Here is a 21,293-nt window from a genome sequence, read left to right as displayed (position 1 = left end):
CTCCTCTTTGGGTTAACCTGGACTTTCTCTCACACTGTCCCGATTCCTCGTTTCAGAAGAGGAGGTTTGTCTGTCTGTCTTTGGCCCAAATCCTTCCCCAGCACTGAGCTCTGCAGAACTAGCAATGAGGGACATCTTGGAGCACCGAGAGTTCAAGTCTCCATTCACTGTCCTTAAGATGGACATCTGAGCCTCTCTCTATGCTGAGACCATCATCTGCAATTTCAGAACCTCACCAGGCAGCCTCTGCTCCCAGACATCATCCCCAAATTGCTGATACAGCTTGTTATTTACTATTACAGTTTTGATATCTGACTTTTCCCAAACACATTGAGCTCCTTACCTTATTCCCAAACCCAAACCACACAGAAAATGGAAAACCCTAATCCCTGTTCAATGCTCTGTGGCCGAGCCTATCAGGACCCAGCACTGTTGCTTGAACACTATAATTTTTCAGCTAAAATGCCCAGAGTTCAGGCAGTTCATTGGCAGCGATCTGTGTGTCCGGGAGAGGGGCAGCGGGAGGGTGTGAATATGTTGGTTCACCCTCTGCCTCCACAACAGTCCCCACAATAATTCCGTCTGCGTTTCAGCACATCCAGTGCCTGCCCACAGCCACCTCGACCAGGTTTCAATGTCTGATGATCAGCAAGGGCAAAGCTGTTAGAAACTAGACTCGGCAACTGGCTTTTTTAATTTTGTGGCCAGAGGTTGTCAGGACAAGGAAGAGAAAACTGCCAACTATGTCTCCTTCATACAGTCTGTGTCTTAACGACAATGCGGGAGCTGGAAAGCGTTGCGGGAGGAAAGCGAACCTTCCCCTCTCTCCAGCCACGGCGATTGCCCCCGCCTCAAATCGTCATGATCTCAAACCCTTCTGTAAGGAAAAGCTACACACACTGTCTAAGGAAGAAATCTTGTCAAACATGCACAAGCCAACAATGCCATATGAAATGGGGTTTACGATATACTCTGTTTTTTCCTGCCTCTCCAAGAGCTGACCTGTTCCCAAGCTCTAGAGATGGGCAGATTATACCAGGCCCAGTATCAGGTAAGAGCACAAAGGCAGAAAGCTGGACAGCACTGCTGAGGAAGGGAAAGAAAAATCGCATCTCCGCGGAGCAATAAAACAGAACACAGGATACGCCCCTCCATGGTAATTGCATTTCTGCAGACTTAATGAAAATCAGAAGCTGGGTGGACAGGGACCCAATTGAGTGTTATCATTGAGGGAAATGCAGGCAGGGCTCAAGCGCCGTGTGTTCTGCACAGTGAGCAGCAGATCGCCCGCTACACCACCTCCTGCAGGACAGAACAACCACACAGGACCTGCAGAAATGACTTGAGCACCCGTGAAGCCACTTCTATGGAACAGCGTGGTTTTGTCAGCCAATTGCAACATCCATGAGCTCTTTGTGGGCAGCTGGGGCAGAGGGTAAGTTTTTCCTGCGATATCAGGATTTCCATGGAAAGAGGTGCTGGTTTACAGCTCTTGTGATAGAGGCAACAGGAGAGGGAATGGAGAACAGGGGCTGGGAAAGAAGGAAACCTGAAAGGCAGTGGTAGCAAATACTGAAGAAAATGACTGAGCTCTGGCTCTGATCATCTGTGGTAGAAAGTATGACTCTGGAAGGATGGTCCTTTGCAAATTGAAATTAAAATTATCCTCATCTCCCTGGTCAACCAAAGGAAGAGTTTTGGGGCATTGTAATATAGGAAAACAAGACCAAAAAAAATCATTGCTTCTTGTTGTTTTGATCTAAATAACTTTCTAAACATTTTTTTTCCCTAGGTTTACAAGTTCACTTCCCCCCACAGCCTAGGCATTTATTCCAGCATGAGAACTAAATCTTCAAAAGCAGCAGCAAACAGGTGAGATTTCTCCCTTCCCAAGTCTCCTACTGACCTGAACTGTGTGAACTGCCCAAAGTTTTCCTTGAGGGCACGGGTACAGAGAGTTCACAGATCTCATCAATTTTGTACTAGAGATCTGGTGCAAGGAGAGGTCCACAGCTCTCCTCCCTGGGGGACAGGCTGCTTTATCTCAGACACCACAGTTTATTATGCTTGCCTGTGTGCTTATGATGTTGGGCAAAATTACCCAGATAGATTAGATTAAATGCTATGTTTTTCTTGTGCCACAGCTACAGATCTCAAAACTATGAACCGCTGCTTGACTGAGGCCACACAGCCAGCCAACTTGTACAAGGAATCCATGAATCCTCCTTATCTTTGCTAGTGACTGGGTTTACTCCTTCCCCACCACCTAAAACACCAGTTGCATGTCCCTTTGTGCCATGCTGAGAAATAGATCACTGCATCCGCCTGCAGATAAAGGAAAAGGTGGAATGCAGGGATGTAAGCAGTGCTTCTCTAGAAACAGCAGCATCAGTGCTGCTGTCCCATCTCAGCACCATCAAAGCAGCTCCAAACAAGCTGCCATAGCTGGGGGTGGTGACAGCACTTCAAAACCAGAGGGAATGGCAGGAGATGTGCCAGGGGAAGGTTGGGTTGGACATGAGGAAAAGGTTCTTCACCCAGAGGTGCTGGACACTGAACAGGCTCCCAGGGAGGTGTCACAGCCCCAACCTGACAGTGTTCAAGAAGAGACTGGACAACGTCCTCAGACACACGGTGTGAACTGTGGGGTGTCCTGTGCAGGGACAGGAGTTGGACTCGATGATCCTTGTGGGTCCCTTCTAAGCTGGGACATTCTATGATTCTATTTAACTGCAGCAAGAAGCAGCCCTGGGTGCTGCAGCCAGGAGATTTGTGCTGAGGCTTTACCCCTCCTGCACCACCGGTACTGAAGCCTCTTTGAGCCACTTGTTAATTGGGAGGAATTTAAACCTGTGGCAGTTCTCAGTAAACCCTGGCCTGAATCCTCCCGAGTGCAGTGTCCTGCTGAGCAGCTGCATTTGCCTTGGAGCTTCCTGGCTCCCGGCGCTTCAGCCCTGCAGACGGCAGGAGCCCTCCCCGACACCCAAAAAAACCCCAAAATTAAAAACCCCACAATAACCACCTTCTCCTCCGCGATTTGCACAGGGGACATGGGGACAGACACCCCCTTTTCCCCCGCCCGGTTGTTGCGTGTTCCCCAAGCGCCCAATTCCCCCCCTCGGCCCCGCGGGCATCGCCTGCCCGCTGCTGCCCCCTGCTGGAGCCGCTCGGCCCCCCCCCCCCCCCCCCCACCACATCCACGCCACCGTAGGGAGCCAGGGCTGCGTCTCCTGAAATGTACAGAAGGAGGGGGTGCAGGATGCCGGGTTTTTTTTTTTTTTAGTAAAAATAAAACGTTTATGTGTTGGTCGAGAAGCCTCCAGAGCCTCCTGCCGATGCTGCGGTGTGTGCGGCTGCAGCAACGGTGAAAAATGAATAATGCGTGACGGTGAATCGCGGCGGGGCAGGGTGTTAGGACAGCCAGATTAGTGCATTTCTATTCGGGGTTATCTCCCTATGATGCCAGCGAACAGCGGCACAAGTGGTGAGGAGAAAGGGCTGCTGGCAGCTGTCGGGGAAATGTGATTCCAGGGATGCTTCTGAGTGACCGGATGAGTTGTGGAGGTTTTATACCCGACTTCGAGATAGCCCAGACGGACTAGTGACAGTGACAAGGCAGCTGGCCACAGAGACAGCCTTCCTGCTCCAGCTGGACAACTTCATGTGTCTCTGCAGAACACGACAGTTGCACAGGATCACAGTCATAGAATCACAGAATGGCTTGTGTTGGAGGGACCTTCCCAGCTCCCCCAGTGCCACCCCTGCCATGAGCAGGGACATCTTCACCAGCTCAGGTTGCTCAGAGTCCCGTCCAGCCTGGCCTGGGATATCTCCAGGGATGGTTCATCCACCACCTCTCTGGCCAACCTGGGCACCCAGGACACCCTCAGTGTCAAAAATTTCTTCCTCCTGTCCAGCCTGAACCACCCCTTCTTTACCTTAAAACTGTTACCCCTTGTCGTGTTGTAACAGACGCTTTTGTCAGTGTAAATCTCAGGCTCTGTACACGCTGCCATTTTCTCCTCTTCTCTCCTCAAAGCTGCCAGATGGGAAGGGACGGCTTATGCCTCTCCTCAGAGCTGCTGAATTTTAATCAGGTAGGGAAGGACAATGCATTGCACACAAACCGTTGCTATTTTTTTACTCATCCGGCAGTACACGAGAAGGTGAGGATGCAGCCACACAGTGCACCTTTGCGCAGGGCTGATCACATCCACGCGCAGCTTGTCCTTCTGCAGTTAAGATGGAAATACCCTATTGTGTTCAAGTCTTCTTTAAAATGTGGCTATGAAGGAAATAAAACTAACATATAGAATTTGTACCTTGTGGCTTACAGACATAATCAGAGCAATAAATGACAGCGATGGTCACACACAACAGAGAAAGCACCTTTAACAGAGTCCCTCGGTTCATTCATGCTGCAGGGATGGGTGTCAGGACAGGTCTTTGGTGCCGCCCTTCCTTTTGCGGGCAGTGTGACAAATGAAACCGAGTTCCTGATGGAAACCCAGATGATCACACACAAATTGATTTTCTTCCCCATTTACATAACTGCTGCCCTCACTACACCACTGAAAAAAACACTCAAGTCGCAACCTGGCAGAAAACCTCAGAGGAATCCGAGATTCCCCCCGGGGACAGGGATCCCAGGCCCTCAAGCCGCCCGTCTGGAGGGGCCTGCGGGGCGCTGATGTGAATCCGTGGCCTCTCCCACATACGCGGCACTCGCGGGGCCGAGGCCTGACTGACTCTGCTCGGGGTGTGCACAGGGAGCCGCACGCTGCGTGCTCAGCGTCCTGTGACCGACCCGGCTGGTTCGGTGAGGCGCCAGCACCAACGTGCCCGCCAGGGCAGCCCCTTCCCCAGCCGCCGCTGCTGGTGGGCACGGCAGGGCCCGCATGGCCCCCCGGGGCGAACTACAGTTCCCAAGATGCATTGCGAAACGGCTGCGCACACGCTGCCTGGTGAGCCCGCTGCCGCGGTGCACCCTGGGACTTGTAGTTTCCCGAGCCACCCCGCCGCCCGTGGCCCATAACGGCCCCTCCTGCGGAGAACTCGCCTCCCCGTGATGCAGCGCGCCAGGGTGACGCAAACGCCGCGCGCCGCCGGTCGCGGTGCCAGGGGCCGCGGGCGAGCGGGGCGCAGCTGCTGACGGGCCCCGTGCGCGGGCCGTGGGCCATGGCCGAGAGCGGCGGCTCCGGCGGGGCCGCTCCGGGCGGGGGAGGCGGCGGAGCGGGCGGGGGAGGGGGCGCGGGTGGCGCGGCGTCCAGCTCGGGGCCCGGCGTCACCGACCCGGCCTCGCTGCCGCCCGGCGACCCGCAGCTCATCGCCATCATCGTGGAGCAGCTCAAGAGCCGCGGCCTGTTCGACGGTTTCCGCCGGGACTGCCTGGCCGACGTGGACACCAAGGTAACGCCGCCGAACCGGGCCGGAGCTGCGGGTCCCTGGAACCCGCTGCCCGAAGGGGCCCCCGCGTCCCGTCCCGTCCCGTCCCGTCCCGTCCCCTCCCCCCGCACTCTCGGTCCGGGGGGTTTCCTGCCCCCGCTGCCACCCGCATCTGTCACACCGGCTGCTCTGAGGTGGCCCTGGCTTATAGCGACGCCCCAGGGGGCAAACAGGCCAGAGAACGGGCTCAGACATTCATTTTCCGTCCCAGGCACTATTAGGAAAACTGTCTTCCATAACAACGTTGCTCTTCTTGAGCATAATTCCCACATTTCTAAAGCAAGCATCTAACCTTCCTTTCTTGGGTAGATATTCTCAGACTATTGTTCAAAACTATTTTCTTCCTCAGCCACAACACGAAATCCTGAGCGTTTGTTGGCGATGTTGAAGTTGAGTGGTTCATAATTGCGCTGTCAAAATCAAACACAGGTGCTTTGCTTTCCCAAGCTTTTCTGCTTTCTGCAAGAGTCCTGTTCAGGGACCTACAACTGCTGTTCTAGGCCACCCCAGCAGGTATCGCGAAACCATTCCTGAAGCTGTAAGGTCACCTGCACCGAGCAGCCATAGGGCAGAGCAGCCTTGTAAGGACAGACAGATGCTGCCCAGACAGACACCGCACCTCTGTGACCGACCCTTTCATTCAGTCATCCATGTGCATATCAAATTCTGAAATATAAATGTTGCCCGCCTCTTGTCCTTTCCTTGCACCATACCAGGATCTGGATGGTCTTATGTCTTTATATGGGGTTTTTAGTTTAATTCCTGTTCATTGGAATTAAGTTTCCACCAATAAAACCCACATAATTCTTATCTTCCATGTTAGTATCACAGAAGCAAATAATTCTTTGTTACTGACAATATTACTCAGGCAGTTTCCTAGGAATGCTGTGGTGGAGGGTTTAGAGACAATAAGAACCCAGCTTAAACAACTCCTGTCTGCACGGGCAGTTTGCATCTCACTAAGTAATATCACGAGCAAACAACAATTTTGAAGCCAATCTATCCAACAATTTAAATTATTATAATAGCACACTGACCAGCTGCTCTTTGCAATTACCGGTTGTGTTCTCAGGTAGAACAAGCTTACCTTTATTCTCTATCCTTCCACTTTCTGAACACAAACAACAGGACACTAGTGTACATGATGAAAGATGTACTATGAAGAACTCTGGCAGAGAATGAGATATTTTAGCTGTTCAACTGGACTTTTTTGTTTCTTTTCTTTTTAGCCAGCCTATCAAAACTTGAGGCAGAAAGTAGACAACTTTGTATCGACCCACCTGGACAAACAGGAGTGGAATCCAACAATGAACAAAAACCAGTTGCGAAATGGGCTAAGGCAGAGCGTGATTCAGTAAGTAAGCAACAGTCTGTAAAATAATGGTAAGGCTATTTGATAAGTAATATATAACTGTCTTACCACCTAAGTCAAATAAGAATTTGCAGAATTAAGTTTTTCACCAAACTTTCTGTTCTGGTCTCCTGAGTTTCATTGTAACAGTGGATGCAGTCTTAGCTCCCATTAAAATGCATACATTACTGTTTTACCTGAAATTTGTATTTTCAGGAGTTGAGCAGCATGCTGAGGTACTTTGCATTTGTTATCTAGCCAAGTTAGCGTTGCAATTATATATTATACATACTGTACCTGCCAGCAAAACTGTACCTGATGTACTGAGCCGAATGACCTTGATCTTTATTTTCAGAAAAACACCTACATCACTTAAAGAAAGAATCCCAAAGCTGCCAAACCTTGTTCAAGTAGACTCCGACCACTAGCAGGCAGTAATCACACAGGGCTAGGCTGATTTCATGCAGCTTTTGTACAGCTACCTAAGATATTACATTTCCAGCATGACAGGAGAGCCAGTTTAAACTATGCTGCCTAGAGATTTAAGTTTAGTATCTCTTGCTGCTGACTCACTGCAGTCTGAAGTGTGAGCCTTAGCGTGTTTGACTGAAAGTCACAGATAAAAGCTTGAAGGTTGTGGGGAAGAGGGGCAGTAGGGAACTTGATAATGGCATTTATGCTTATAAGGAAAGCTATTAGAATGTCTCACACAGAGAAGAAACTGTATTTCAGAGCACTTCATAGAACCTGTAAATCACTAGTTTGTTAAATCTGTAATTAAAGGGAGTGTCCACTGGAAGTACAGAATTTCCTGTCTTTACGTGGAGTCCTTGAGACACATTTGGCACTTAACGCTTCCTCTTATTTCGTGTTACTCTACCACTAGAACGAAGCAGACAATTGAGAAATGTTGCATCCGAGAGCCTGTAATAAGAACGCAAAGTGCTCCCTTTCCGTAAGCTGTTAGTATAAAGAGTGGACACACCATATAAGGGAGTTTGAAGAGTTCCTGTAGTTGCAAGACCGAGCACCAAGGGTGTCCAGACACGTATGTCCCGTGCTGCAGGCACGCAGACGGGTGCTGTCACCTGAAGGTGGCACGATGTGCCATGACCCTGCACCCACCAGCATCCACGACTGTACGAGTATCGTGGCCACTTTTCCGAGCGCCGGGCAACATCTCCATTTCCTGTCCCGCTCCTTTGCAGACATGACTTAAGCCTGCCAGACAGCCCGTGCCCCACCATCCAAGAGTCTGACACAGCCCCTGAAGTAATAAGTCTCTTCAGTTGCTAGTGTTCAGTTCCAGAAACTTTGCTGTGCGCTACATGTGCTTGTTTTTATAATTAATACCCATCTGTCTAGACTAACAGTTATAAGGAGCGAGTGACAGCAATGTTATGAGGAGGCAGACCTCTTCTCCCTCCAGCCAGCCAAAAAAAAGACTCTGCTCTCACCTGCCCTCCTCCTCAGAATAGCTTGTTTCCCTTGTTTGTGCCAAAATGTGGTTGTTTGCTTTCATGTTGGCCTCATTTCCACATAAGCCCTATTAAAGTGGCTCTTGTCCAACATGCCATTTAAGTACCTGGGAGACCAGATGTCAGTTGTTAATTTTGTAGGGCAAAGTGAGAGGGGGTGGGGGAAAATAGGTGAGTGAAACAACTCCCTGTTAAGGATCTACTGAGTGGGCTGCAGCTCTCACCATGTTAATGCTAATTGCAGTTGACAGGAGGGCTCTGGAGAATCACTGGAGGAGATTGGGGAGAAGTTTTACAGAGGAGCTGAATGACTCCTTTGTCTTTGTTCAAGGTCAGGAATGCTGGAAGCTGGAGTGGACAGAATTATTTCTCAGGTGGTGGATCCAAAACTAAACCACATCTTCAGGCCCCAGATAGAGAGGGCGATTCATGAATTTTTGGCTGCACAAAAGAAAGAAGAAAGTGTGCCAGCGCCTCCTCCAGAGCCTGAGAATAAGGATCCTCCTGCTCCATCTCAGGATGCCTCCTAAAGGTCTTGTATCTCTGCACTTACTACTTAACATTTTTTCATGTACCTCATCTCTGTAGTTTGTATAATGCAAGATAGAGAAGACATCAGATTTTCTTCCTGGCTTGACAGGGAGAACACTGTGATCATCAGCATGTTGTCGATGTCAGACAATCATCCGAGCTGCTTCCACTTAAGCATCTCCTAAAAATACATTAGGACTGAAGACATAGGTATGATGTAAACCAGCTATCAAGGAACACTGTGGACTCTGCCAGTGCTGGTTTGAATCAGGCCAAAAGGCCTTTTATTCCAGTAAAAGCATATCCGGCAGTGATTGACGTGGAAATGGCTGGATGGCTTTCAGAACTATATCAAATGGATTAAAAATATATATCCTTTATGAAATACAGCTGAAAGTAGAGTGCTGACAAGTTATTGTGCTTTAGCATTGTAAGTTTTAGATATCTCTGGCAGTAACTGTTGATTCCAAATAGCCTGGTTTAAATAAAGCAACCTATATCTTTCCAGCTGAAAGGACTGTGGGTGCCTTTGTCACAAACAAGTTTATTCTGGTTTTTGTGATTAAAATACCTCCAGGGACCTCGGGGGGCTGTAATTGCTACTCTGTCTTAACAGCAATGACTATGCACCCATCTCTGCTAAGGCCCCATGTCTTAATGCCAATTGGAATATTGAAGCCTTTGTGCACATTGCTGAGGAACCACTATCTTGATGGAAAACTTCAATCTGCAGCTTTCCTGGGGAACTCACAACCATCCTGCATGAAAGGAAGTTAATTGTGAATGGTTCTATCTGCTAGAGCTTTCTGAAAGCAACATTTTTTCTTATAATCCACTGGTGATTTATTTAAAAGGAAAAAGTAACCTACAGTAGCCATTTCTGGGCTTGGAATGACTAGAGCAACTGGCATGATTTTTAACTTAATAGTAGAAGTTAAAGCACCTGTAGTATCATGCTGAGTTACGTAGTTATCTGTGACTTGCAGCCTTAATGCCTTGATAAATCTTTGCATTTGTCTGGTTCAAGTAAAGTCCATTATAACCTGCAGCTAGATGCAGCTGTTAATTAATATGTTCTAATCTATTCTCTATTCAAATGTATTTACTCCTCATGAAGGTACCATTCTCTAAACTGTCTTTTCTCTTGCAGTGGGTTCCTGATACGAAGTGCCTGCAGTTGCAAAAATACGTATCCTGGGAGACTGACAGTGGATTCCTTGTTCCATTTGGGGCAGGATTACTCTCTGCCAAAGATGATTAACCTTTTTCAGACCTGTGGGAAGTCACTGAAATTCAGATGCACCCGCAGTCCCGCGTATGGAGGGGCAGCCAAAGCGTGAAGATATGTTTCTATTAACTGAATACGGAGCGCAGCCTGTGTTATGTATTCTGGTTAGTCACACCTCCAGGCAAGGGGGTGGGAAGAAAAAAGGGAGTTGGCTCTTGTCTGGAGGGAGCGGGGAAGTGGGTTGAGATGATCCCAGGCTGGGCAGTGGGGAGAAAAGGAAGATGTTTTGGGGGGTGGGGTTGTCTCTTGGAGACCAAGCAAGAGCTGTCAGATTTTCTTTGAAGCGTCACACACCTCTGCTGCGCAACGCAGCTCTGAGCAGTCGGTGCCCAGTCAGGCGCAACTCACGGCACCGCCTGCTTTAGGAACAACACTTCCTGTTCAAAACTGGAAAGAACACTTCAGGATCAGTTATCTAGATAACTTCTGTTGCATTGCAGGAAAATGTTTACAGTTGGCTATGACTATAGCTGATTTAATTCTTATTTCCCAGGTGACTCTGGGAAGCAAGGGGCACCAGCAGAGGTGATCGGTTTGAAACTCTTTCGACTTGAAAGACATTTCTTTCCTGTGAAATTTCTCAGGTGCCTGGTGGAAACTGCCCTGTGCTTTCAGCTTGAATGCATGCAGTGTCCTCTGGATGACAGTCAAGTAGAGAATGTGATCAAATATTCTGCCAGCAAACGTCCATACCTTTTGCAATAAAAGACTTCAAAAGCAGCTCTGACTCTTAGCTTTTTCAGAATCTTTTTCTTAAGGAAAAACTACTGTAAAGAAATCCAGGAGTCCTGATTGCAGGAACCCTAATGAAGTGTGGCCTGACAAAGTTCAGAGATTCATCCAGGTCTCACAACAGGGGGCTGTTGGTAGAAGTTATCATGAAATAAAATGGATAGTAGTATTCCTCTCCATATAAAAATCTGAAGTATCAAAGAACTGGACTGGCCTTACCTCACATCATTTACGAGCTACAAATCCTAAGGTCAGTCTGGTGCTAGTGATGGTGAAGAAATGTTCAGTCTTGGGAAAACAATGCACTGCTGGCGATAGGCTAGAGCTATTTCTTCATTTTCCTTTCACACAGCAGTCTTTGAAGCAGCTAATAACTGCATATGTCACTGAACAGCGCTTGATGTTTGAACCTTTGCTGTTCATGGGCTACACACCTCAGCTACAGCCTCACCCAGGGACTTTGTATGTGAACAGATGCAACTCCAGGTACCCTCAGCTCCCTTTTCAAAGCAGGGAATTTGTAGGGAAGATCGATGCTGCGTTTAACCTTGTAGCTAACTTACTTTGCTTAGTACCTCTTCTCCACGGAATTATATGCAGAAGTGGAGATGACAGAACACCGGGTATTTTAAACCCTTCTCAAGAGACCTCTGTGAACTTCCCCACTGCAGTAAGTTCACACTCTGCATAGTGCTGCTGATACTTGATTCTTCCATCCATGTTTTTATCCCATTTAATGCTGCTCCTCTCAAAACGGACCGAATACAATGAAAACGCAGAACAAATGGAATGCATATATCTATATACGCACACACTGATAAGCTGTGATACACTGAGCAAGTTTTAAGGATTAGACGTTACAGCTAAAGTCCCACAGAATCATCTTGAAACTCGTATCTTGCTGACGAGACTAAAGGTTTTAATTACACCACTTAGTGTCAGATTGTGACTCCAGAATTAGAAGAGGACAGATTAAACTATGAACCAATGAACCCACTTTCACAAGGCCTTTGAAGGACGAAAAAAACCCCACAAACTTATCTAGAAGGATTGCATTGCCATGCATCAGTCAATCACCCTGGCACTTGTCAGTCACAGCCAAGCGGCATATAAGGCACTGCCTGAAATTCTAGCTGCTGCTTGGCTATTAAAGGAATTATGACATATGCCATATGATTAAAACACAGTAAAGCAAAAGACCTCCCTGATCTTGGGGGTGAGGGGGAAGAAGAAGGAAGAGCAGGGTGCCCACCCAAAAAGTCAGGAGCAGCTGTCAGCCCGTTCCCCCCAGCACTGCCTCGGCTGCCCTGATCACTTTAACCAGAGCACAACAAAGGGGGTTGTATTAATTAACTTTCTTCAGCTGACCCTTCTGGCAAAAGCAGTTTGAGAAATGAGGCTGGACAATAACTGCATGGCCCAGGTTTTTGTCACTGTCCTGCACACCCTAGTCTATCAGCAAGTCAGGCACTGCCTCTTGACTCCACCACAAGAAGTAGAACCAAAATTGCCATTACATATTTAGCCTCTGCCTAAACCAGCCAGTATTTTCCAGCAACAGTTCTTCCATTTGTAACCATACCCCATCCTAGAGTTAGCACAATGTCTCTGTCTGGTAGAGCTGAATGCAAACCAAGTCTCCAGATAATCCCGGAGTAACTGCAAGCATGTTTGTTAGATCAGACCCTTGAAACTGGACACCTAAATCCGAGCGTATCTGGTGAAGGGAGGACAGCCAAATGGGAAGGAGGAATATGTTAAAAGATCTCTCATCTCTGGTTTCTTCACTCATTCGTACTCAGGCCTCACTCATCCATCAAGTACTCCCACATCGTGGTAGCGCAGTTCCAAGTTTAAAATTTATTACAGAATTCAGAACCAGCCCAGTTTTGAATCCTGACACCAGAGGAGCGAGACACACATATTCACAGCCTCCAGGTCAGGCAACAACACCCCTCTCTGGGAAAGGGGAATCATCGTGGCTGTCTGGAGGCAAGTCCAGACCACAGCCTCGAGTCCTTGGCACAGAGGGATCAAACTTAGGGCCCTGTCAGGACAGTGGGTCAAACCAAACCTGCCCCAAACACTGAGCTCATCATTGCCACATTGGAACCAACACAGGGCTCTTGAGCCCAAACCACATCCAGCTCTACTCCTCCCATTTTTAGGACAAGTGTGACCAGTTTTAATGAGACACAGACAAACATGCTTGGAAGAGAGAGCGTTCAATATATCATCTTGATCTTGACCAGAAGAGGAGCACCAGGAGGATTAGAAATCACACCTGGAACGTTTAATGGGGTGTTTCACTCTCTTTTCACCACATCAATAGAAAGAGCAAGCACAGCACCCACTGTCACAACGCGGCTCGGATGCCACCTGCTTCAAGGACACCGCTACTCTGGGACCGTAGGCATCACTGGGTACCAGCCGAATTTCTAACAGCGCTTTCTTTTTCAGTGTACAGGGTACAGCTGCAATTGCCACTGAGCAGGATCCTGTCCTCCTGCTTTTTGCTCAACTGTAGACCAGTTTATCCAGTTCCCAGTTCAAACCAACAAGGAACTGGAGCAGTTTAAATCTTTCACAGATATTTTCCTGTTTATGCTGTAGTAAAAATATCACTTTATCAGCTTCCGTAAAGGGAAGTCAGCTTAATTCCTTGTGAGCAGTGAGGGCCGCTCATCTCCACAGCCACCAACGCTTCCAAGTGCAGGGACTCCCTTCTCCCTTTCCTCCCTACCAAACAACTTGTGCAGCCCGGCCATCCCGAGTTTGGCCATAAGAGGGAGATAAACCATTGCTTCATTTCTCAGTCCGGATGCCTCCTTCCAAAACCCGAGGAGATCCAGGACTCCAAAGCCTTTGGTGACTCCTGGGTGAATGAACTCAGCAAGGTGTGGAACAGCTCTCACCAGGCGTTTCCATCAACTCTGACTGTGTCTAATGCAAATCGCACAGCAGATATTGTCGTTTCTCAAGAGGTTAAATAGTGGGAAACAAATACCAATTAGCATTAGGGAGAGTTCGGGGAGAAAAGCGAGCAGCCTAAGTGATCAGGGATGGAAACACAAGATTTAGGATGTGAAACAGTAAATTCTGACCTTCCTTAATCTGTAATTCACCAATCTGGTCTGGTGCAACAAGGTTGAGGCTAAAACGCAAGCACTAGTGCCCGCGGCCCCAAATGGTGGTGCCACGAGATTGTATCAAAACCATAGCTTCGGTTCTTGCATTTTTTGTGATTCAAGTGCCGAGCCCACGCCAGCGCCAAGTCAGCCTGGGGAACATGACCGGGCAGTAACCAGCCCGGCAGTAACTGCCCTCGTCTAGACACCGTCAGCAGCCACGGTGCACAGAACCGGCAACCTCGCCCCTCGGACTGGGAACCGGCTCCACCGAAAACTCCCTCCAACACCGGGACAAGCCCAGGGAAAGGCGCTGTAGCAAAACCCAAGTCCAACCCACCTGTCCAGGTTAAAGAGCGAAAGGACCTCGCACTTGACTGATTCCATCTTGCTGACTCTCGTTATGAGGAAATTAGTGCCTTTTGTGTTCTTGCCTTATAGCAGATCCATGTCCACTTGTTAAAATAGCAAACCCCCAAACCAGTTCATGTCTTGGCCCTACAAAGAATTCACCTAAGAACGGAAGGCCACAGTTTGCCTTGCAGAGTTGGGGCCTTCAGGAAGTCCCAGCAGCTTCATGCAGCAAAATGCAGCCATTTTGGAAGGGATTTGTAACAGAAATAGAAAACCATGACATCCCTGAGTTTCATGTTGCATTGCAACTCTGCAAAAGCGAGATAAAATAATCCTGCCTCAGAGAACACTCAAAGTTTCACATTTTCTACATGGGGGCAGCACAACTATAGATGAAGCAAAAAATAAAGAAAGAAAACACACAAACCTGCAAACCAGCCATAGAACTTCCCCCACAGCATTCCCCATGAGACACCAGCACATGAATCACCCCCTCCCCTCTCCTAAGGTAACAGCATTCACCTCCACCAGCTCCTCCTGCCAAGACTCAACTCTCCAGGTAAGTTATCTCCAACTTCTACCATCAAAACACAGCAAAACAAGGATTGCCTTGACCGAAACGACCAGGCTCCTGAGCTGGTCTCCAACACCAGCCTGAACTCCACACCCTCCACTCACTGACTTCCACAAGCAATAATGACCATGCTGCAAACACAAGACCTCACAAAAAGCACCCTACCAACACAAAGGAAAGCAAGGAAACCCAAAAAAAATCCAGATCAACCTTACCTTGCTCTGGAGAGCCATCCACCCTGCTCAGCTCTGGCACTCACTGTGTTCCCCACCAGCTCAGCCCCAGCTGCAGGGGCTCTGCCAAGCAATTGAACTCACCTGCACCCAGCACACACCTGAGCTCCCAGCACAAAAGCCATGCAGCTCCACCTGCTAAAGGATAAACAGCCATCTCCAACACTGCCCCAGTTTCCACTTTGTAGAATTATAGAATCATTTCAGTTGGAAGAGACCCTCAGCATCATCGAGTCCAACCATAATCTCACTCTGGCACTAAACCATGGCCCTAAGAACCTCATCTAAACGCCTTTTAAACCCCTCCAGGGATGGTGACTCCACCACTGACCTGGGCAGCCTGTCCCAATGCCTGACAACCCTTTCCATGAAGAATTTTTTCCTAATATCCAATCTAAACCTCCCCTGATGCAACTTGTGGCCATTTCCTCTTGTCCTATCACTTGCTACTTGAGAGAAGAGACCAACCCCCTCCATGCTCCAAGCTCCTTCCAGGCAGTTGCAGACAGCGATCAGGTCTCCCCTCAGCTCCTGTTCTCCAGCTGAACAGCCCCAGTTCCCTCAGCCGCCCCTCATAAGACTTCCTACAGGGAGCCTGCATGTAGCCATAACCCGATGCAAAAGCCCATCTTTCCCAAAATGGCACGGAAAAGTGGGATTTGGCAGCTGCTGGCCCCACAGGTGATACCTGGCAGTTCCAGTTCACTACTGGCTTGAGCGCACAGAGTCGGCAGGTCCCCAAGTCTGACACTGCTCCCCAAAATATCCCACCTGCTTCATCCAGGGATATCATGAAGGTGCAAGGGCTGGGGGGTGTCCAGCAGCCACCCTCAGTGGCTTGTTATGGGAACAGATTTATTTTCCCTTTTTAAACAGGAATAAGCCCAGTGTCGTCTCTCTGGGTACCAGGAGGGTACCAGGGCAGCCAGGACATTGCTCCGTCTTGAACAGATTTACATCAGCCTCCTCGACCCCCATCGCTGCGGGAGCCGCTGGGGTCCGACAGACGCCCGCTCCAGCCCCAGCTCGCATGGGGAGGGGGTTGCTGAGGCAACAGCGACGCCTTATTCAACCGCCAGTGAACCCAGCCCACCCTCCCCCTCACCCGCCACTGCCGACGTGCGCGGCCGAGGGTACATACGGCTTCTATTAGGGTGGGAGTTCGCAGCCGCTGGATTTATGGGACATCCCCCAACGCCTGCCCTCGCCAGCAGCCCTGGGAATGGAGGTTTGCAAGGTGGCCAGCGGGTTCCCCACCCCACAGGTTGCCCTCTGCAAAGGGCAGAGTGAATAGGGGAAGAAGAGTTTTATGAAAAAGCCAATGCTGGCATCATTCAAGACGCGATTTTTGGTTTGCGGTGGGGTTTTTTGGCGACTTTGGTTAGTTGGTTGGGGGTTTTGTTTTGTGGCGGTGGGTTGGTTTTTGTGGTGGTATTGTTGTTCTTGGTTGATTTTTTTTTTTGAGGTACACAAAAATCTCAGCTTTTCAGACTGAAACCAAACTCCATTCTCAAGATTCTGCTATTCTGCCCTTTGGCGTCACCATCACTGTGGGGCTGCTTAAGGCAAAGAGGGGCTGAGCTGGGCTCGTCAGCCCAGAGCGCTCCCAAAGCTACAGTTCTTTTTGGGTGGAAACTAAAACTTGTATCTGCTTAGGAGACTCACTGACTCTCAAATCCAATTTTCTCACAAATCACATGTTTTGGGAAGACAGTCTCTGCAGAAAACAGGAAAAGAAAACAAGTGGAGGCTCGGTGAATAAACCTCAGCTTGATCCCTGCTGGTTAAGCCAGGTTTTTGCAGGTTTTGTATCTGCTCAGGTTTTGCTGTCAGGGTTTCATGGGCAGCACAGCAGTGTCACAGTCCCTATCAAAGCTGTGCTGCCCTGCAGAGCTGCCAGAAGGAGATTATAGTGGGAATTTGTGTGTGAAAACCAAGGAAGCACATGAATGATGTTCTGCCACGTGTGGAAGAACCATCCTCATGCTGTGGCATCCTTAGGGACAAGGGCCAGCAAGTCTGCACCACCGCACAGAGCACAGTGCAGCCCATGTGGAACCCCCGAGAGCTCCCTGATAAAGAGACAAATGATTTCTCGGCCAATACTCAGCCAGACACAAGAAATTCAGGGAAACATCCATTTGGGCATGTTTTCAATTAAATATTAAGTCCCTCTGCAGTTTGTCGTTCCCCAGCAAACAGCTATTTGAAAGAAGTGCTCACTAGCCCAAAGTCAGGGAAATCTTCCAACATTGTAATACAGAAACGTGGCCATGTGGGATTTCCTGAATGGGTTAATTCCAAGTCTAAGGACAAATCTGGGGGTTGCTTTGGTTATCTGTCATCTTATTAGCTGCCTTGAAATCTGGTTTTACCAGCACAGACACAAAACCCTGCAGTCTGTCCCTCTCAACCCGTGCCCAGATGAAAAGCCTTTGCCAGCCAGAACAGCTTTACTGTGGAGGTTTCAGCTCTGAGACGCAGCACAAGGATCGATGGCAAAACTGCCTTTATGGGTTTGCATCTAGCTGCGATGAATAATTCCTAATTTTTGTAGATGTAATATATATGTCATCCCTTTCCTCTGTGAGAGCTTTCTACTTGGCTGCAAACGGCGACATCAAAGGGATATTAATGAAACCGGACTGAAGCGAAGGCAGAGCTCAGATACCAGCCTGCAGGACACCGAGTCACTGGGAGGTGATCAATGGAGAAGACTCCCAGCCAAACCAGCAGTTCAGACTTGTGCAAGCGCTAACCCAGGGCAACGTGAGACACCATCCAAGAGAAATAAAGGCATGGAAATAACGTTCTTGGCAACTGGAAAAGGGTTCCAAAAGAAACAACTTCACAAGATACTGGCTTGTGATAGTAATTAAATCTCTTTTGCTGAAAAGAAGTTAAGTGATATATAGTAAAGAATCGGGCAGAAACCCAAGACTTCAATCAGAAATAACTGGAGAGACTTCTACCAGTTTCAGTGAAGGGAAAAGAACCTAAATGGGCACAGATACCTTTAAACAGGGTTCTTCAGATAGAGGTCTGAGGAATATGAGGAGGAGGAGACTGAGAAGAAGGTTGAAGCTGCCCATGCTGCAGCAGCACCTCACCTGGGACCCATCTGTTCACACCCAGCGCTCGCCTCACCCTGCAAAATAACACGTTAATATTAATACTGCTGACACCACATCGTCCTGACGATCTGGATTTTATTCGTACAAAAATCAGAGGCAAGCATAAGTGACAATAAAGTTTCAGAAGGTCTTAAAAAGTTCTAGGAATTCTGAGCATTTTATTAGGCGAACTAGCAACTCTGCAGTAAAAATAGCTTTAGGTTGCGCAGTTCAATCTTACTTTTCCACAGTGCTTTGAGCTTTCAAGATGTTAAAGAGTTCAGCCTGCAATGCGCTTTGGGCTGCAGGCAGGGAACAAGTTTGTAAAACATTATGTGCCACCTCTGCAGAATATGGGAGCCCTTCCCATCAGCCACACTCTGTCATTTCTAGCAGAAGATGGTAATAAGCATAAAATAAGAATAAAATCCAACTAATGGGCCTTTAAACAATCAGAAAGCAAATTATGACAGCAATTATGACAGCTCAGTGCTTGGCAACACCTTCACCTTTCCCAGATGTCAGAGGATAAGCTATTTTTACTGAAAAAAGATGATAGAACCCAGGGCTTATTTGGACATCTGCAGCAGAAATTGATTTAAAGTGACTTGAGCTTTGCGAATACAGCTTGGAGGCAACTCATTGGGCTTTGTTTTTCGGGAGGAGGAGACAGGCCACTTCACGTTCTGCGTTCAGGATCAGTCTCCTCACTGGAATGCCTGTCAGTCACATTTAATATGTGTAATATTTACTTTCTTCACTCTCTTGACCAAGACATTTAATAGGTTTTAAGTTTAGACTCTGGCATTGAACAGGATGAAAGTGGCGCTTCCTCTTTTTGAGGCTCCTTTTTTGTCTTTTCATGCTTTTTTTTTCTTGCTGCAAATCGAGCAAACTATTCCCCAAACATCCACATTTTATTTCCCTCTTCCCCTTTCCCCCCAGCCAAGCCATAGTTCCATCTACCACCACCACCGTCCTTCCACTTGCAGTTGGTGACCACACCAGGGCTGGTCTAAGTCCAGCTCAGGTTTATTCATCCATCAGCTCCATCATTCCCGCCCAGCCCCGTGTTCGGCCGTGGCCGAAACCTCCGTCCTCCCTGAGCATCTGTCGATCGCGCCGAGTCCGCCAGGGCAGGAGCACTTGAGCCATTGTAAGATTGAGTTTCATCACGCAGCCTTGGGTTATGTGACCCGGAATATTTGACCTGATGTCAGAGGGGGCCTTGGGCTATTGAGATATCTCCCCGGGACACGCTGCCCTCATTCTACTAAAGGAATCTGATCCAGCAACAGGAAGGAGTGAGAATTTTCAGCTGTCTCCATCCCCTGTGAAACAGTCCATGCTACATATGCCCAATGTAAGGTGTCCCTTATTCACTTTCTTTCTCCACTTTTCCTCTCTAGGTACTAATCCTGCACTAATTTCTACTAACAACCACACAAGATACTGTGATAAGTTCTTGCAAAAACAATGTATTTTTCTTTTTTTGTGGCATCTTTTGTAGCCAACACTCCACGTGGACTCCAGACTTGCAAGATGCTAAACAACCAAAGACCCAGTTCTCCACAGAAATCAAGCCTGGCCGAAATCGTGCAGCACTTTGCAGGATCAGACCGCACTTGTGGGGTTTGCTTCATCCTTCAGGGAAACTTGGACACCTCTGGAAAAAGAGGAGGGCAGATGTTTAGCAAAAATAAACCGTAACACATGTAAAACTGTTCCATCAGGTTGGTGCCTCAGCTGTACATCCCACCAGAAAAGCGGGTTCTCCCACAGCCCGCAGTGGCCTCAGCTCACAGACACCCCCAACCAGCCCTAAGACCTGCTCACCTCAGCAACTGAAGGCTCCCACTCCCTTATCTTTATGTTTTCTAATTCTGCTTATTACAAAAGGCAAAGTCCAGAACTCCACTGGCTTTAGGAGAGGCGATGAACCTTTTGTGTATGAAAAAGCCTTTTGGGTTTATTTTCTCACCATCTGCTGTTTTCAAGCAGGGGGTTGTTTTTAAGGACCAAAGGGTCTTGAAAATAAAGGTATCTGGGTATGGAGTTATTGCTGCTATTATTTAAACAACAGCACAGAAAAGAAAACAAGGCTACTCTTTTCAGGCTTTAGTGACTCAGAGGTGAAACACTTTCTCAGAGTGTTTGCAGGTGCCAAAATAAGCCTGGCTTCTGCAAGCAGCCACCTCGAACGGGCTTTTGCCCCTAAGTGATGCACATTTCACGGACACCCGGTCTGTGTCCGCTGTGCAGGCCCACGTCTTGGTTGAAGTAGCAGCGGCTGAGGTGATGCGGATGATCCAAACGTTCTCATGTTACTGATGGAAAAGTAGTTTTTTGGCCTGTGGAGAGTTACTGGCTGTGTGCTGTGAACAAGCCAGGGCTTGATGCGGCTGTGCTACACGGAAGGATTTCCCTGAGACACCAGAGACAAAAGGAAAGTGAACAGAGGCCGCTCTGCTCTCGACCCGGGCTGCAGGAGGGGCGTTGCCGCTGCGCATGAAGAGTCTGTGAACAGTGCCCTGCAGCCAATCACCATAGTGGGGGGGCATGAGTGACTGTGAGTGTAACCAATTGTAGCCTGCGCTTGCCGCATGGCCTTTTGGTATAGAGTATATAAGGCTTGGAAAAACGTGGTCTCGGGGACATTGATATTCAGTGTTGTTTAAGAGTTCATTAAAGAGTACGGATGGTAAATTCACATTGAATTAGACTCCTTACTCTCGCCCGGCCCGCCCGTTCGATCAAAGAGCTTATGCCGGCGTCTGGATTCGTCGAATTTGCTACCGCCACATTTGGTAGCAGAGGATGGTTCGTTAGCAGAGCATAACGCTTCGGATCTACATATGGCAGCAGAAGGATGGATCGTTAGCAAAGCATATCGCTCCGGATCGAAATTACTGCGGTGAGCAGCGTTCATAAAAACGGAGCCAAGCCGGGGTGTGGGATAGTGTGCTTAGTCCGGTATCAAAAGACGGGCACCAGTCGAGCTGGCCACTCGCATCCTACGTTAAGACCGCGCTGATAAGATAATGGATATTGAAACAGCCGCGGCAC

The 21,293-nt window shown here is 48.5% G+C and overlaps 1 protein-coding gene and 3 long non-coding RNA genes across 7 annotated transcripts in view; 2 read left to right on the top strand and 2 right to left on the bottom strand.

The window, feature by feature from the left end:
* LOC139829100 (uncharacterized) overlaps positions 1 to 21,293 on the bottom strand; it is a 246,006-nt gene that overhangs the window by 88,143 nt on the left and 136,570 nt on the right. The window contains exon 3 of one of the 3 annotated variants that reach the window (XR_011741357.1): positions 18,129 to 18,262. The exons of the other annotated variants lie outside the window; for them this stretch is intronic. This is a non-coding gene — a long non-coding RNA (uncharacterized lncRNA). The remainder of the gene's footprint in view (positions 1 to 18,128; positions 18,263 to 21,293) is intronic. 3 annotated transcript variants of the gene reach the window in all.
* On the top strand, positions 1,322 to 2,275 carry LOC139829086 (uncharacterized). Its single transcript, XR_011741332.1, has 3 exons — positions 1,322 to 1,435; positions 1,793 to 1,872; positions 2,145 to 2,275. It is a non-coding gene; the product is annotated as an uncharacterized lncRNA (long non-coding RNA).
* On the top strand, positions 5,164 to 10,813 carry BOD1 (biorientation of chromosomes in cell division 1). Of its 2 annotated transcripts, XR_010652329.2 has the most exons (5): positions 5,164 to 5,409; positions 6,675 to 6,799; positions 8,606 to 8,806; positions 9,956 to 10,197; positions 10,587 to 10,813. XR_010652329.2 is itself a non-coding variant. In XM_065849059.2 (4 exons), exons 1-3 carry the CDS (start codon positions 5,179 to 5,181, stop codon positions 8,802 to 8,804), a joined length of 555 nt encoding a protein of 184 aa, XP_065705131.1. In that variant the 5' UTR covers positions 5,164 to 5,178; the 3' UTR covers positions 8,805 to 8,806; positions 9,956 to 10,813. The 2 variants fall into 2 exon arrangements, 1 of the variants encoding a protein (XP_065705131.1); XM_065849059.2 differs by having other exon boundaries at positions 9,956 to 10,813.
* LOC139829101 (uncharacterized) overlaps positions 18,344 to 21,293 on the bottom strand; it is a 31,094-nt gene continuing 28,144 nt past the window's right edge. The window contains exon 3 of the long non-coding RNA XR_011741360.1: positions 18,344 to 19,893. This is a non-coding gene — a long non-coding RNA (uncharacterized lncRNA). The remainder of the gene's footprint in view (positions 19,894 to 21,293) is intronic.

The sequence above is a fragment of the Patagioenas fasciata genome, chromosome 14 (genome assembly GCF_037038585.1).
Source record: "Patagioenas fasciata isolate bPatFas1 chromosome 14, bPatFas1.hap1, whole genome shotgun sequence".
In the NCBI taxonomy this organism is placed as follows: Eukaryota; Metazoa; Chordata; class Aves; order Columbiformes; family Columbidae; genus Patagioenas; species Patagioenas fasciata.
This window is presented reverse-complemented; position numbering and strand designations above follow the sequence as displayed.